General features: G+C 33.8%; 1 protein-coding gene and 1 pseudogene across 1 annotated transcript; both read right to left on the bottom strand.

Moving 5' to 3' along the window:
* Positions 1 to 6,164: 6,164 nt before the first annotated feature.
* Positions 6,165 to 9,409, bottom strand: LOC149012729 (cation transporter HKT1;3-like). The gene is made up of 3 exons (XM_089160205.1): positions 8,319 to 9,409; positions 7,623 to 7,853; positions 6,165 to 6,363 (listed from the first exon to the last, which is right to left on the bottom strand). The coding sequence occupies exons 1-3, from the start codon at positions 9,374 to 9,376 to the stop codon at positions 6,165 to 6,167; spliced, it is 1,488 nt and encodes a 495-aa protein (XP_089016331.1). The 5' UTR covers positions 9,377 to 9,409.
* Positions 9,410 to 14,022: 4,613 nt separating this feature from the next.
* LOC149012728 (uncharacterized) lies at positions 14,023 to 15,596 on the bottom strand (annotated as a pseudogene).

Raw genomic sequence — 15,596 nt, 5'->3', positions numbered from 1 at the left:
ATATAATATATACATCACCATCACCATGCTTCAAGGTGTTTGTTCTGAGGGTTGTGAATGAGATCCCTATGATGGTAGGAGTAGGTAGGTGCATTCGCTTCATGCATGTTGGTTGTGAAGCAAATAAAGTTGCTGATTGGATGATGGAGGTGGAACTCGGCCTAGACATCCCTTTGGTGTTCTTTCTAGACACCCCTCAAGACTTGAAGGAGGTCCTTTAGGCATATTTGGTGTCCTTAACCCCCTTTTCTTCTACCCTCTTTACTTTAAAGTGAATCTCCATTCACTCTGGCTTATTAGTGGCTAAGGGGTTCAATCAACAAGAAGGTCTTGACTAAAATAAAACTTTTAATTTTGTTATCAAATCCACTACTATCCGACTTTTCTATCTCTTGCTATCTCCCATTCTTGGCCTATTCGCCAACTAGATATACAAAATGCCTTTTTACATTTTAATGAAATAGTTTACATGAAACAACCACCAGAGTTTGCTGATTCTTTTCATCCTGGTTATGTTTGTCATCTTCATATATCTCTATATGGTCTCAAACAAGCCCCTCGTGCTTGGTTTGATTGCCTTAGTTCATTTTTCCTGGAATTTGGTTTTGTTGGATCTAAAACTGACACTTCTCTTTTCATTTATCATGGTATTTTTGGTACACTTTATATCTTAACCTATGTGGATGATATCATTGTTATTGGAAGTTCTGAATTTTTACTTTCTAAATTTATGACTGCTATTGCCTCTGTGTATGCTCTCAAAGATCTTGTTCCTTACATTATTTTCTTGGAACATTTGTGTCTCCATTCTCTAATGGTCTTCATCTTTGTCAACAACAATACATTACTGATATTCATAGAGCCAACATGGGTTATTGCAAGCCTGTTACCAACCCTCTTTCTCCTTTTACCTAGTTGGGCAAATTTTCCAGGGAGCTAATGGCCGATCCTACCATATTCAGAAGTATTTTGGGGGCTCTATAGTATGCTATTATGACTTGCCCTGACATACAGTTTGTCGACAAAAAGGTGTGTCATTTTATCCAAAGTCTGACTCTTGATCATTGGTCTGCTGTCAAAAAGATTCTGCGGTACTTAAAGGGTACCATATCTCATGGAATTGTTATCAACAAATCCTCTAATATGACATTAACAACCTTTTCTTATGTTGATTAGGCTGGTTGTCCTGATGATCATAAGTCTACCAGTGGTTATGCTGTCTTCTTAGGGCCCAACATTGTTCTTGGATTTCTCAAAAACAATCCACTGTTGTTCGCTCCAATATCGAGTTTGAATATCGAACACTTGCTAATGTTGCTGCTGAGCTCACATGGCTACAATCTCTCCTCCACGAGTTTCATGTTTTTTTGAGTGATGTTCCAGTCCGTTAGTATGATAATATTGGTGCAACTTACCTCACTGCAAACCAAAGAGGATAAACTTCCTATTCTCCTGAAACAGTGGAATTTTGGGCTGTGTTGAACTTCTGTAATGTGCCTTCACCTCGTTTCTCTTGATTGTGAAAGAGAAAGTGGAAGTGATTATGATATGCACTATGTTTGGAGATAACCAATTCGGCTTTCACCTTTCTTTTTCTCCTTTCTCTGTATCTCTGTACACTTGCACTTCTCAAGCTTTGGACAAAAAGAAAAAAGGGAAGCACTTCTCAAGCAATCCTCCATAATCCATGTTTTGTCTTTTAACTCCCAAGTGTACTAGAATGGTTCTTTAACTAATCTAGCTTCTAGATACTTAAAAATAAAGAAAAAAAAAAAAAAAAATTCTAACTTCTACTTAAAAAAAAATATACTATAGATTCTAATTATAATAATAATAAATTGTAGTGCCTATACATATTTTTTCTTATATTCTTTCTTCTTCAATAAAATAATGAAAATATGTCTTGAAGTGGGAATCGCTTTATAATGAAGTCGAATCTAGAGTTTTAGTATTTTCTTTTGGTGAATGCACAACTTATATGATAAGAAACCCTAACCTATGTGATAAGAGATCGATCATTATCAAGTTAAAAAAGTAAAAATAAATCATTTATTGTATGAATTAACTAGTATTATCATTAGGATGTTCATTCTAATTATAAGATGTTAAGATAATGCATTTATCCATTATTAAAAGAAGAAGATTTTAAAATTTTTAATCAATAGAACCTTTAATTAACTTGTGGGGGTATGTACTAACATACATTATGAGTTGATCTAAGTGGATGAAGAGGTTAAGTTCCTCTTTCCGACGAAAATCTTATGACTAAATTCTCTAAGTGTTCATGATCCAAGATAGAGGACAAGGACAAAATATTAAATCAGAAAGAAAATATTGAAGAGTTGAATGGTAGTTGGTAGGTCTATCGGTTATAAAACGAGGACACTAATCTCAAGAAGTCTGATTTCACCTCTATTATATAATATAGATCATTAGAACTAAAGAAAATTCTAAGTCTGAAATGCATCTGTTAGTGATTTGTCACTTCATTTTGATGTGCTCATGTTATTATGCATTTCATTAAATTTTAAGGGAAGTGGTTGTATTGAATACAATGAGCTTTAAATCTTCATGATCTCTTTTAAAATTTGGTTCTTTTCTTTCCATTAGTTTGCTTTTTGTCTTCTTATGATCTCAAAATTTATGGGTGGAATGTTCAGTCCTACATTGAAATAGACACACATAGATGTTTGCATATCACTAAACATGATTTAGAATTGTATAAGATGGTTTAATGCCACTTGTTAGAATTTAGCTCTAATTCAATGTATGGTAACCAATACAATCTCTAAAACACAAATAGTGAATTAAATGGACTATGCAAGGTACTTTTCTCCTTAGGTTGGCAGTAATCCAAATGCTAATTTTGTCTTCTCTAAATTTCGTTTAATTATTCTTTATCAAACGTACTCGGAAAAGAATATAGTAATAAGCAAGTGATCGTAGTGGGAACCTTTAGTTGAATATATAGAATTCTTCCAAATCTAACCCACTTTCATAAAGTTATGTAAAAAAAAATGCTCCTACGATACAACTAAAAGGAAGTATGTTTTACTTATTTATTTGAAATTAAAGTGTTCGAACTAGTTTATGCACACCTTGACTACATCTTAAACAGGAGTAATTATTACATATAACTTAAACATAAGACAAAATTTTGTTCCTAATCTTGAGGGGATTTAAGTCTTAACTTCATTTATTATGAGGTGCTGACCTTTTTTTAACTGAGCAACTATACTTTATTATGACACCAATGTATCAAAATGTATTGTGAATCTCAAAAGTTAATAAGCTTCCATATTTATTTTGACCAGAATTTCACCATATAAATGTGATTTTCTGTTGTAGATATTCAAAACAACTATTTCTCTAGTTTTTCTATTATACTTTATACTATGTTCAATAGCTCTAAACTCACTTTTCAAGCTAAAGAAGAAGACAAAAACATCGTGTAGTAGGTTAACCTAGTGGTTTGACTTTTTCCAAAATTTCTTCTGCTCATCTCTACCCTTGCAAGTCTATCAAGTATAAAAGAGATCTTTAATAATATATTGGTTCAGAGAATAGTGCTTCAATCACTTCAGGATGAGAGAGTCCTTTTATCAATCTTAAGTCCAATCTAGAATGGATGAGGTTAATTTCAAATACATAAAATGTAAGAATTACTAAGAAATTATATTTCACCCGAGGAAAAAGAATTATGTATAAATAAGTTTGACACTTCACCTCTTAAATTAAGTGAATAATACAAAATAGAATTTTTTACATGAGCCCCTTTTGGTTTCAATTGAAAATTCGGTGTATACCCTCAGAATTGAAACCTTACAAAGTCTCCCTCCACATTTACCACCGTCAGGTTTCCGTTAGTTTCAAATTTGCTTTTACAATTTTATCATAATTTGATAAATTTATTTAAAACCCTAAATAATATTTATAAGAACTTTTTTTTTACATGAACCCCTTTGTTTTCATTGGAAACATGAAGCACCCCTTCAAAATCAAAACATTACAAAGAGCCCCTCATACTTCACATCTTTAGCGAATGTATGTAGTCAATTGATTAAAGTCAAATTATTTTGTTAATGACCACATTGACTATAAAGTGATAAAATGATCATGCAAGTGTTTTCTTTTTAATTGGAAGAAATTTAGGTTATTTATTTTGGGGTAACATGGTGACATTAATAATATGTTTAAGATTTCAAAATGAATATTAAAAATATTATTTGAGATTTTATATGAATTTATTAAGTGTGGTTAAAAAGGTAAAATCATTTTTACAGTTAAAAGAAAATTGACGGTGTGAAGTGTGGAGGGGGACTTTGTACGATTTTTATTTTGGAGAAGGTGTGGAGTGTTTCCAATAGAAACCGAGGAGGCTCATGTAAAAATTATTTAGGGTTTCAAATAAATTTATGAAATGAGGGTAAAATTGTAAAATCAAAGTTAAAACTAACAGAAACCTGACAGTGTTAACGTGGAGAGGGTGCTTTGTAAGGTTTCAATTTCGAGGGAGTGTGCCAAGCTTCCAATGAAGACGGGGGGGGGGGGGGGGCTCATGTAAAAATTTCTACAAAATAATACGCGAAGGATGGTGTTGATGCATCACAAGTTACCTTGCTTAATTCCCATTCGGAAGCTTCAAGGTAGGATCAAGACAATTAAACTACAATCACATATGTAACCTTGAAGTTTAGGAGGAATGCCAAAATAGCATAATGCTAGATGGGAAGCTTGAGTAGCCTTGGATAATTGATGGAAAAGTGATTTTACCAAAAAAGAAAAAGAAAATGATCATACTAGGCATTATTTGAGTGCCTTTATGTTGGGTAGATTGGCTCCTACAATATTTTTTGGGCCAAAACAGAAAAACAAATATATTAAATGAAAGAGTAGAGGTTAAGAGACCTAAACAAACGAGATAAGTCCACAATAAACAAAGGTGGCCCTACCAAGATTTCTCTAAGGAGAATCTACAAGTACCCCTAGCAAGAAAATCATCAAAACCATTGCCAACGCTAGGAATATAACTAAAAATAACCCTATTAAGTAAAGAACACAATCTCAAAATACTCAAAACTAAACTAGAGCTCATCTAATCTAAAGATAACTGGAGCCCTTGAAAAGCAAAAATCACAAGAAAGCAATCCAAATGAATATGCAAATCAACTGCTTCTAAAGAAGATTCAAGGAGATGTCATCCCTAATGGCTCTACTGCTTTTAATTGTGTTTTTGTCCATTTGGGCTCACCCTAAACGTATCTTAATTAAAGTCTATGCATGTGTATAAATGTTTAAAATGATATGCATTTTACAAGTACACAATGTCCTACGGTGCACTTGATAATTCTTGGGAGACTTTTAATCCTTAGTCATGATCACCAAGTTCGTAGATATTCCATTGACATCTGGGCTCATTAATTCTCTATAAATTTTCTTGAACCATCTACTACTTGACTACAAATGTTAGTGCTTATGAGTTTGTTATCATCAAAATTGTAATTGGAACGAAATGACTTTCTTCAATATATTAATTTGTTATTTAAATTGATTGACGGCATTTTTCCTTTTTCAAAATTAAAGGAGATTGTGTGTATATTTTTCATTTATATAACCATGTAGCCTACCCCATTTATCTGGTATAAGGAAAAATTATTGTTTGTTAGAAACCAAAGGATGCAAAGAGAACCATAGCCTTTCAGGTGCTGCAATAACTTGGCTTGTCGTTCTTTTATGCACTGGAATTTCCAGAGCATAGAATGTTACCTTAATAGATCAAACAAGCTCATATGGGTTGCAAGTAGATATTTACATAACTAAAATGGATCTCTTTGTAATCTCTTTTTTCGCTAAAAGGGTTATTTTATAACGAAAATAAGAAAAAAAAAAAAAAGAAATACAGCAATTAGTACCTACCTTGCTTACTCGCAACAACAGTTGCCCCCAATACACCCTTCCTCACTGGTTCTTACTCTTTGTAATCTCTTTTAGCATTTAAATAACAAATTGCCTGTGTTGGTTTTTTCATCTATTCATCTTTTTGAACCAAACAGAAATGATTTAAGCATCCAAATACTCTACTGACTATATTAGATGTATGTAATTACACTAGAAAAAGATTCTTACAAGATTACTAAAGAAAATCTTCATCTTCTTTTTATTTTTCAAATGAGTATCCAACCTTTACCCCCATTCATATTAAACTTCTTAAGTCTTCCAAAAAACATTACTATGATAAGTACCAGCTTCCCTTGGTTGCTCCATCTCCCAGAGAATCCATACCACGAATCCTTGCAATAGCCATCCTGCTTTAATTGTCTTTCACAACTATAGCCTGTTGTCAATCCCACATTTCCATATGCACTGCAAATCATATGTAAATAAGTTAAAAGCCTGGATGGCCAAAATATATAATGAAATATGTAGCTACTGTTGACTACAGAGTCACAGACTACAACTTCCTTTTTTTCTTTGGGTGAAAACTGTGGACTACAACATATACACAGTGTCCAATGTCCTTATATCAGAATACACTGTGAAACTCTCATATAGACTTCTATTTTGAGAAAAGAAGGAATCGACCACCTTTGTGCAGTTTCATATAGACAGTGAAAATAATATTCTTTTGGTTTATGAGAAAACAAAGTGGGGATGGAATATGCACTCTATAAATTTTCTATCATGAAAACAATATTACTTTTTCCTTTTCCTTGCACCAGAATCTAGATGGTTCTCTATCCTAATTTTATATTAGATATACATGGAAAATTATCATTTTAGTGCAGTACATCATCCATCATACATATGTGACATTTGATCTCTTTCTGCAGGCATATGGTGTACATTATTTAATGCACCATGCATGGTATATACATTATTTAATGCACCATGCATGGTATATGAAAAGAGGAAAGTCCGGCCAACCAAAAAGGGAAAGAGCAAAAAAAAATAGTGGCTGTAGAGACCTCTAAGAATGAGAAACAATTGTGTTTATAGAGAATATTTGTATCCTGTACAAGAGTGCAGATGCTGAAATGAAACGTAGAACAAACGGGAAATAAATTTCTGGCTGCAAGCTATATATGTTCCTACTGCTCCAATAATACGTGTTGACATGAAATTTTGTAGAGTTCTTGCAAAATAATAAAACTTAAGGAAGACACACTGAAGTTGTTGGTATCTCATGGGAATTAGAAGACAAATGGGAGCACCACCTTAGGGCCTGTTTGGTTACGTGAATCCAGAGATTTCAAATCTCTGGATTCACAAATGGGAGATTTTTACCTGTTTGGTTGTGTGAATCCCTAGATTCATGAAATCTAGAAATTCACATTTTTACACTAAAAACGTGAATCTATAGATTTATGGGTATGAGGTGAAATCCAGAGATTTCACCCATACTATCAAAGCGTTAAACATTTGAATCATAATTCAATAAATATTTTTTTAGGATAAATCTAGAAATTTCATTCAAAAAATTCAAACTTACCAAACAATTAATTTTACGAACCATGACTCTAGAGATTTGAAATCTCTAAATTTTTTAAATCTACAGACTCAAGTAACCAAACAGGCCCTTAAAGATTGTGCATGTATTTGTATATAGCAAACAGAATACTTACCTGATTACTTCAATGACTATATTCAACACACTGAAGTTGATGGGATCTTTTCTCAGTTTTTCTCTCTCAGTGATGCAGATGATGATAATGAATATAGCCAAATTGGAGAGCTGTGAAAACAAAAGGTTCTCCATTAGCCTCTGCTTTCTTTTCTTCCTTTTCTCACAGCTTGTTGGAATACTTTTTTCACCAACTTTTGTGGGCAGAAAGCTAGTGTAAGGGGGAAGATACCTGCAAAACATTTAAATTATTTGTAATTTGGTAAACATCATTTTCTTAATATATGTATATGATCATGAAAGAAAACTACTAATCCAATTATCATTTTGGGGGAACCAATAAGCTTGTTTAAACTTTTAAGGAATCACCATTCTTGTTGGAACATTCCTGCAACTCTCTGGTAAGAATTGCTGGCATGGCTTCAACTACTTGGAAAGATGATTATTTCAAGTTGGCATCTGTGCATGGGACATTAGGAACGTTCCTGCAACATGGGTTGAGGTTTATTTATTTATTTTATTAAATTCTTTTTTTTTTGGAAGAGAAATGTCCATACTAGGTGGCTTTTTCCTACGGTTATCTACTTTCGTACCTCTTCTTTATGTATAGAGAGAGAGAGAGAGAGAGAGAGAGAGAGAGGCGAGAGAGAGAAAGAGAGAGAGAAAGAGAAAGAGAGGAGAGGTGGAGGCGACTAACATCATTACAACAAATAGGACCACGATCGCCGGCGCGATAACTGCGAGATCGGCGATGGATTCACCAACCTGCCTAGAATTGACGCACTGGAACAACGCAGCAACTAGCTTTTGATAATTAGTCAGACCATTCAAGGCTTCTGAATTCCACTCCATACAACAGAATAGAATGAACTGAATCACTATAAACACAAAAACTGTGACAACCAGAAGACAGGAGTGTAGAAAAGGGAGAAAGTGATTATATCCTATTTCACTGGGATCTTTCATCAACAAGTAATTGGGTTCTGGTCTCTTTGTAAATCTGCCCAAGACCCATATCAGAAATCGCAAACATGGAGCATACAATACGTTTCCAAGAAGTCCTTGAGGCATCACAAGAAGCAGCAATCCTGGATATTTTCTAAACACAATCATGTTTTCATTTGTGGGAAGCAATCCACAATTCGCGAAGGTAGAGACTGTAGTGAACACCGAGAAAGTCCCTATATGAAGACCCTTGTTCTTAAGGGCTTCTCTTGCACTTGGAACAAAGTCCATGTACATTGAAATCAATCCATACCCAACAACCTGAATAACAAACAAATAACACCACACAACGTAACTCAGATACCTGACTGAGTTATGTTTTAAGACATCGCCTGCATCTACCAAACTTGACTCAATTTTGGAAGAATTTTGGTGGTGAGTAACTGGTGAGTCTGCATTTTTTTTGGTCTTATGTATTTTAATCTTGTAATAGGACAAAGAAAGTTCAAGCGCTGAAACAAAAACTTCCCCACCTAAAACCATTAAAAAGGCGAAGACAATAAGCTGGGTATTGGAGAAAAACTCCATTTCAATGGTAGTCATGCTTGACATAGTTGAGGCTGAGACAGACATGAAGAACATATCCATGTCAATTACCCTATATAACTCAGTTCTAGGTTTCAAAGCCTTCAAAGCTAGAAAACCCACTGCTGATAAACACAAAAAATAACAAACTTGAGCCCAAAAAGGGTTTACAAATTGGCAAAGAAGCTCAAGTTTCTTCCTGATCGAACAAATAAACTTGCCCATCTTCACTCTTTTCTGAAAAAGGTTAGCTGTTACCACGAATGTGAATCTGGGTGAGGGTATATGTATAGCTATAGCTAGGAGGAAATGGTTCAAGTAACTGTAGAGGACTTTATTTCCCACCACATAAATTGCTCAATCACGTAAGCTCCGAAGCTGTGTGGTATGTCTCTCCAGACGTTTCAGAGATTGTCCATTTCGAATTTTTAATTAGTAATCCAAATCAAACTTTTTTCAGAGGTTTTTACACGGTAATGGAGGGCTTGATCCGATCCATCTGGAGGAGTTTTTATATTTTATTATCTTTTTTGTACAAGTCAACATATGTTAATGCTGCTTTATTTTGGTTTGTTTATTACCATGTTTAAGAATTTCTGCAACATATAACAGACAGGGTAAGAGAACAAAAGGATAACTTAAAAAAGAATTAAAGAATATAAGGCATGATAAAAGAAGAGATTTATTTTTTATTTTTTTATTTTTTTAAAAAAAGAAAAAAATATATTGATGTGGGCGATCCAATGATTTGATTGTGATGTCCAAATTAATTTTGAGGAGGCTGTCTGGAAATCTTACTTCACCAAGGAGAAGTTATTTTCCCCCTCCCTCTGTTGTTGCAAAGTTCTGCTCATTCGTAAGATCAAGTGTACCTACAAAAAAGTGCTCAACTGGTTTGATTGAATAACCTCTGACGCCCAAGTTAGCCGAATACCCAATCTTTGAATGAAGAAAGTAGGTTGCAACAAACAAAATAGCTAATTGGATTGCAGGGGCGGACCCAGGATTCAAAAGTGGGGGGGGGGGGCGAAGAATAAAAGTCCAGATAACCTTCCCGTCGGGAAGCACTAATGCTTATTTTGTAGGGCCCATTATTGATAATAATTTTTTTTTGACAAATATAGATAAATTAAAGCCAAAAAAAAAAAAAAAAAAATGAATTCAGCCCTAGAAAGTCATTCGCAAACCAAAATTTTCTTTGTTAGTAGATGCAAACCAATGGTAGTTTTACCTTACTAACTATAGACATTTTATTCACAGTATAAAATCAAATAACAAAAATTGTAAAAGAAATAAAGAAACAAATAGTATAAAATCAAATAACAAAAATTGTAAAAGAAATAAAGAAACAAATAGTATAAAATCAAATAAAAAAATAAAAATAGAAACGATAAATAAATTGAGAAAGAGAAAGAATACCTAATTGTGGAGAAGATTTTTTTCCAATTTTACCTTAACCCATACTTATAGAAAGGGAAGAGAATATGAGAGAGGAGAGAATAAATACGGATTGAGGAGTTAATTTCTAATTAGGAATGAAATTTTGAATATCTAATAAGATTTTTTTTCAAAAATTTTCCTTAACCCACATTTATAAAAAGATAAGAGAATAAATAGGAAGAAAACATGAGAGAGAAGAAAAGAGAGAAGAAAGGGGAGAATAAATAGGAAAATAAAGAAATAAATAGTATAAAATCAAATAAAAAAATAAAAAAATAGAAACGATAAATAAATTGAGAAAGAGAAAGAATACCTAATTGTGGAGAAGATTTTTTTCCAATTTTTCCTTAACCCATACTTGTAGAAGGGGAAGAGAATAAATAGAAAGAGAATATGAGAGAGGAGAGAAAAAATACGGATTGAGGAGTTAATTTCTAATTAGGAATGAAATTTTAAATACCTAATAGATTTTTTTTCAAAAATTTTCCTTAACCCACGTTTATAAAAAGATAAGAGAATAAATAGGAAGAAAACATGAGAGAGAAGAAAAGAGAGAAGAAAGGGGAGAATAAATAGGGATTGAGGAACTAGTTTTTAATTTGGAATGACATTTATATCCATTATATTACCTTTAAAAATGATTCTCAATATTGGGGGGGGGGGGGGGCAAATAGTGACATTTCACATGTAGAAAGAGAAAAAGCTGAAGAAAAATAAAGGAATTAGCATAAAGACCAAAAAATTAAGGAATATATAACAAATTTTAAAAAATCCGGGGGGCCATGGCCCCCCTTGGCCCCAATGCAGGTCCGCCCCTGTTGGATTGATTCTTGAGAACATATCAGCTTGTTCGCTACACTATTTATTCTTCACTACCATTGCCATTTACGCCAATCAATGATTTCCAAAAAATTGCTTGAAGGAACACCAAATGCAACCAAAGAAGACAAATCCTATCTATTAGGATTTGAAGTTTTTAGTATGGATGTTTAAAGCATTTCACTTAAAATATCTAGTTTGAAATACTAAGTTTGTTGCTTCCAACTAGTATTTATAAGCAATACTATAAGTCCATAAAAGATGCACTCCCATTTATAAACCGGAAAAATTATTTAATTGCTTTATTTTAGGTACTGCAATCATTCTTATACATGGTTTCTCTTGCAAATGAAAAAGGCTCAGACCTTCTTCCTTTTTACGAGATGTATGGATTAGTTACAAGGACTACAATATTTATTTACTAAACTTTAGTTTTCTCATGCTCTTCTTTGAGTACCTGAACTAATAAATTGTTTTGAAAGAAAAAATTTGTTTCTCATTAACCCAAAAAATGAAAAAGAATTTCAGTTTCTTGAAGCAAAATTGTTTCAAAGCAAAATCAACATTGCCACAAACCCTAGTTAACTGCTTTCCTTTGGATATAAAACCTTGGTCCGCTTAAGCAAGGTTTTGGTATCGAAACTTTGTGGATGCAAAAAATCCCGCTGGGAGACGCACCCACCACAGCCAGGTGTACGATGTGGGTCAAACACTGAATTAATCAGCGCAAAGCCTCGGAAACCAGGGTTGGCAAACCAAAAAAAAAAAAAAAAAAAAATCTTAAGGTGAGAACTATAAGGAGCTCATATTAAGCCAAGGCTCCCCATGGTTCAGAATCTCGGTTTTGTACCAGCCAAAAATGATATATAGATAGACGAGATCTCGCAAAACTCAATCAAAACCAAGGAATTTTTCCCATCCATATTGACATGTGGTTTCAACACCTAATACATAGTTTTTTTTTCATCTGATTTTTGGTAATAACTGTTTGAGGATGGTAGACACAGTGGATTGGCTATTTTCTTAAAAATCACTAAAAATGATCGATATGATTCTTGACCCAAGTCTATCATTATTTGCTGGAATTTTGAATACTACGTTACCAATTTAAAAATATACAATGATATATACAAGGAGTTGTGATGTACATTAATACAACAATGTCAACAAATGGACACTGTTATCTTGCTCATATGATGGCTAATCTTCCTCCAAACTAGCTTATTTGAGTTAAAGTTCCAGAAGAAGAGGAAATCCTTTGTTTTTGGCAATAATACTCCAACAAAATCATCAAAATAGTAAGTATATGTTAAAATCAGACTCAAAATAACTCTAAACCAGCAAACTTTCTTGATTTCTCCTCAAACATGTGACTTCATGCCACTTAAATACTAACACCTCTTAGTGAAGAAGTTGTGGGTTCAACTCTTGTTGAGGCATATTAATCTCTCCATCCCTCCCCCGGTTTAAAAGCCCATTTGTAAATAAAAAAAAATAAAAAAAAAAAACCAGGTTTTGTTTACCCTATCTTTCGTCTCGGATTCTCAAGAAACTGAATTTTTTTTTTCAAGATTTTAGTCAGTTTCAATCAAAACTTAAGCCATGGGGTTCCGTAAGCAAATCAATGCAAGGAAAAATTGAAAACCCATTTTAGTTGTCCCAATGTAGAACATCTCTCGGATTATGCATTGAGACCATTACTAAGAGCGCATTTGGTAACATTCTTAGAAAACATTTTTGGCGTTCTTCCGCTCTTTGGGAATGGAAGAATGGGTTATAGACGTTTGTTAAAATAGTCCATTCTTCTATTCTTCAGACGGACCAGTCCGAAAAACAATCTAAAGAACGTCCTTTGTAGAACATCAAAAAAATATTTTTACCAAAGAACATAAACAAAAATGATAAAATTGGTCACGATTGAAACCTTAAAACGAGTTTATCAAACACCAACTTATTCTAATAATCTTCGATAAATATTTTTTAGAATGGATTTATCAATCACTCATTTCCAAGCAACGGATGGTCTTTTAGCACAAAAACATTAAAAAATGGTTTGGCATAAGAAGTGGTCTCTCAGAATGGAAACATTACCAAACACATACTAAGATTCCTCATATGACCCCTAATTCCAAATTAACGACATCCTACCCAAAATATCTGCAAGAGTTGCCTAAACATTCTCCTTTAATTCATCTCCAAATCTTTTTTTCCGAAATCAAATGAAAATAATACATAATGAAAGAGGTTCCTATAAGAAACGGAAAGAAACCCAACAACGTAGAGGCTCTGAATGTTTTCTTTCAATATTAATGCCTACAAGGCTTCTTAATTAATAACCACTAGGGCATGCCTATGAAGATGATTAGAACAAAAAGCCCCAAAAATCAGAAACCAACAACTGAGATTGTATCACCAAGGAAATACTCCTCTCAATCATTTTTGAGCTAGTCAGAGGCACCAAATTTTTTGTTTTCATGCAAAAATATAATTCTTGTATAATTCAGCCAAAAAGAAAATCTTGTAAAAAAATACTAGAATCATCTTCCAAACTCCTGTCTCTCTCACGCTTCACATCAAACACTTAATGACAAGTTGAGTAGATATAAAAATTCTCAAGAGGAGTCTTGCAGTTCATGAATAGCTGAACGCAGTTTGTCATCTCCGGTGATCAGCTTTATTTGTCTCATGAAGAAATCATTGGTCACTTCCCCAGCCTAAGAAAATTGCATTAGAGGCTTGTTATCCATGCTCAATTCATGGTCATGATTCATATAATGATCAGAAAAGCTACATACTAAGCAAAGGATATATTTACCATGTACAAAATATGGATGCTCTCCAATTCTTGAACTTTTGAGGGAGAAAGCTTGGAGCTTTTCAACTTGGAAATTAATTTTGAAACAGTTGTATTTGAAGTATCTTGAGTACTTGGACCAGTTCTTCTTAATAGTCCTGCCCTTGATGGATGAAGAAAAAGAATCATATGGACAAGGAAACATAAACTTCAGCGGGAACTCTCTCATCATTGACAAAAACTAATTAATATGCATTTAACAAAAATCCGCAATACACAAGAATTCCCAAGAGCTAGGGGTTGTAGGAGCTTTGGCACAGTTTTGAGTCCAGTCAGAGTAACACCAAACATACACCAAAAAATAAAAAATAAAAAATAAAAATGAAAAGATGGATAGGCATTCCTGTCTATTTGACATCAATGTCCTATTTTCGAACACTAAAAACTCAGCTTTTTCAAGGTTCCATATGTGTTTTTTTTCTTCTTCTGTGTAACCATATATAATTTCAACATCCAAAAACAATGCAAATGCATACAAACACAAAAAGTGTTCCTTACCTAAAAACAAAGAAAAAAACAGAGATGTTACAATACAGCCCCTAGAGTACTGTTATGGACTCTCTCGTCATTGACAAAATCAAAACTCCTGTGCTTTTGTGTTTCAAGAGTTAGTGAGCTAGAACTCTCTCATCGTTCACAAAATCTAAACTTCCATGCATTTGTAGATTAAGTAAATACACAGGATACATGATTTTTCAAGAGCTAGAGAGCTGTGAACACTACAGAAACAACTGTTGTCCTATTATTTGGGAGGTGTTGATCTTCACAAACTAAGCAACCACTTGGTTTTCCTATAGGAGAGAAAGGTTACCTTCAGTATAAATCCATGAAATTGGCGTTAGATCTCCGGAGAGCAGATCCACCTGCAACATTTGAACAAAGTCAAAGAGGTAGCATGCACCTGCAATCTGGACTTCTACCATGGACTTTCCTTCTGAGAAGCAAGACTTCAATCTTTCAGATACATCATCTGGGAAGTCAACCCAGGAGCCATTCCGGCAGAACATGAACCTGGAAGGAGTACCACTTTGCCTGAAAATTTGATAGCTTTGCATCTGGTCTTGTATGGAGGAAAACCCATGAACTGGAACAGCTTCTACACCACTGGAATCATCAAAATCTGAGCCAATTATTTCAACCCTAGAGGAACTTTCAGATCCTAAGTTAATAGGGGTACGCTCGCAAGCACCACCTATTGGGACAGCTTCTACACCATCGAAATCATCGGAAATCTGAGCCTGGTGGTGGGAGATTCAAATCTATTCCCATCATTTCAAACCTAGAGGCATTTTTAGATCCTATGCCACTCTGGTTTGGCTTTGCCTCTTGCAT

This window comes from Hakea prostrata, chromosome 6, assembly GCF_041222555.1.
Source record: "Hakea prostrata isolate BN-2017 chromosome 6, UWA_Hpros_2, whole genome shotgun sequence".
Classification (NCBI taxonomy): Eukaryota; Viridiplantae; Streptophyta; class Magnoliopsida; order Proteales; family Proteaceae; genus Hakea; species Hakea prostrata.
The sequence above is the reverse complement of the archived record's forward strand: the minus strand, read 5'-3'. Positions and strand labels throughout refer to the sequence as shown.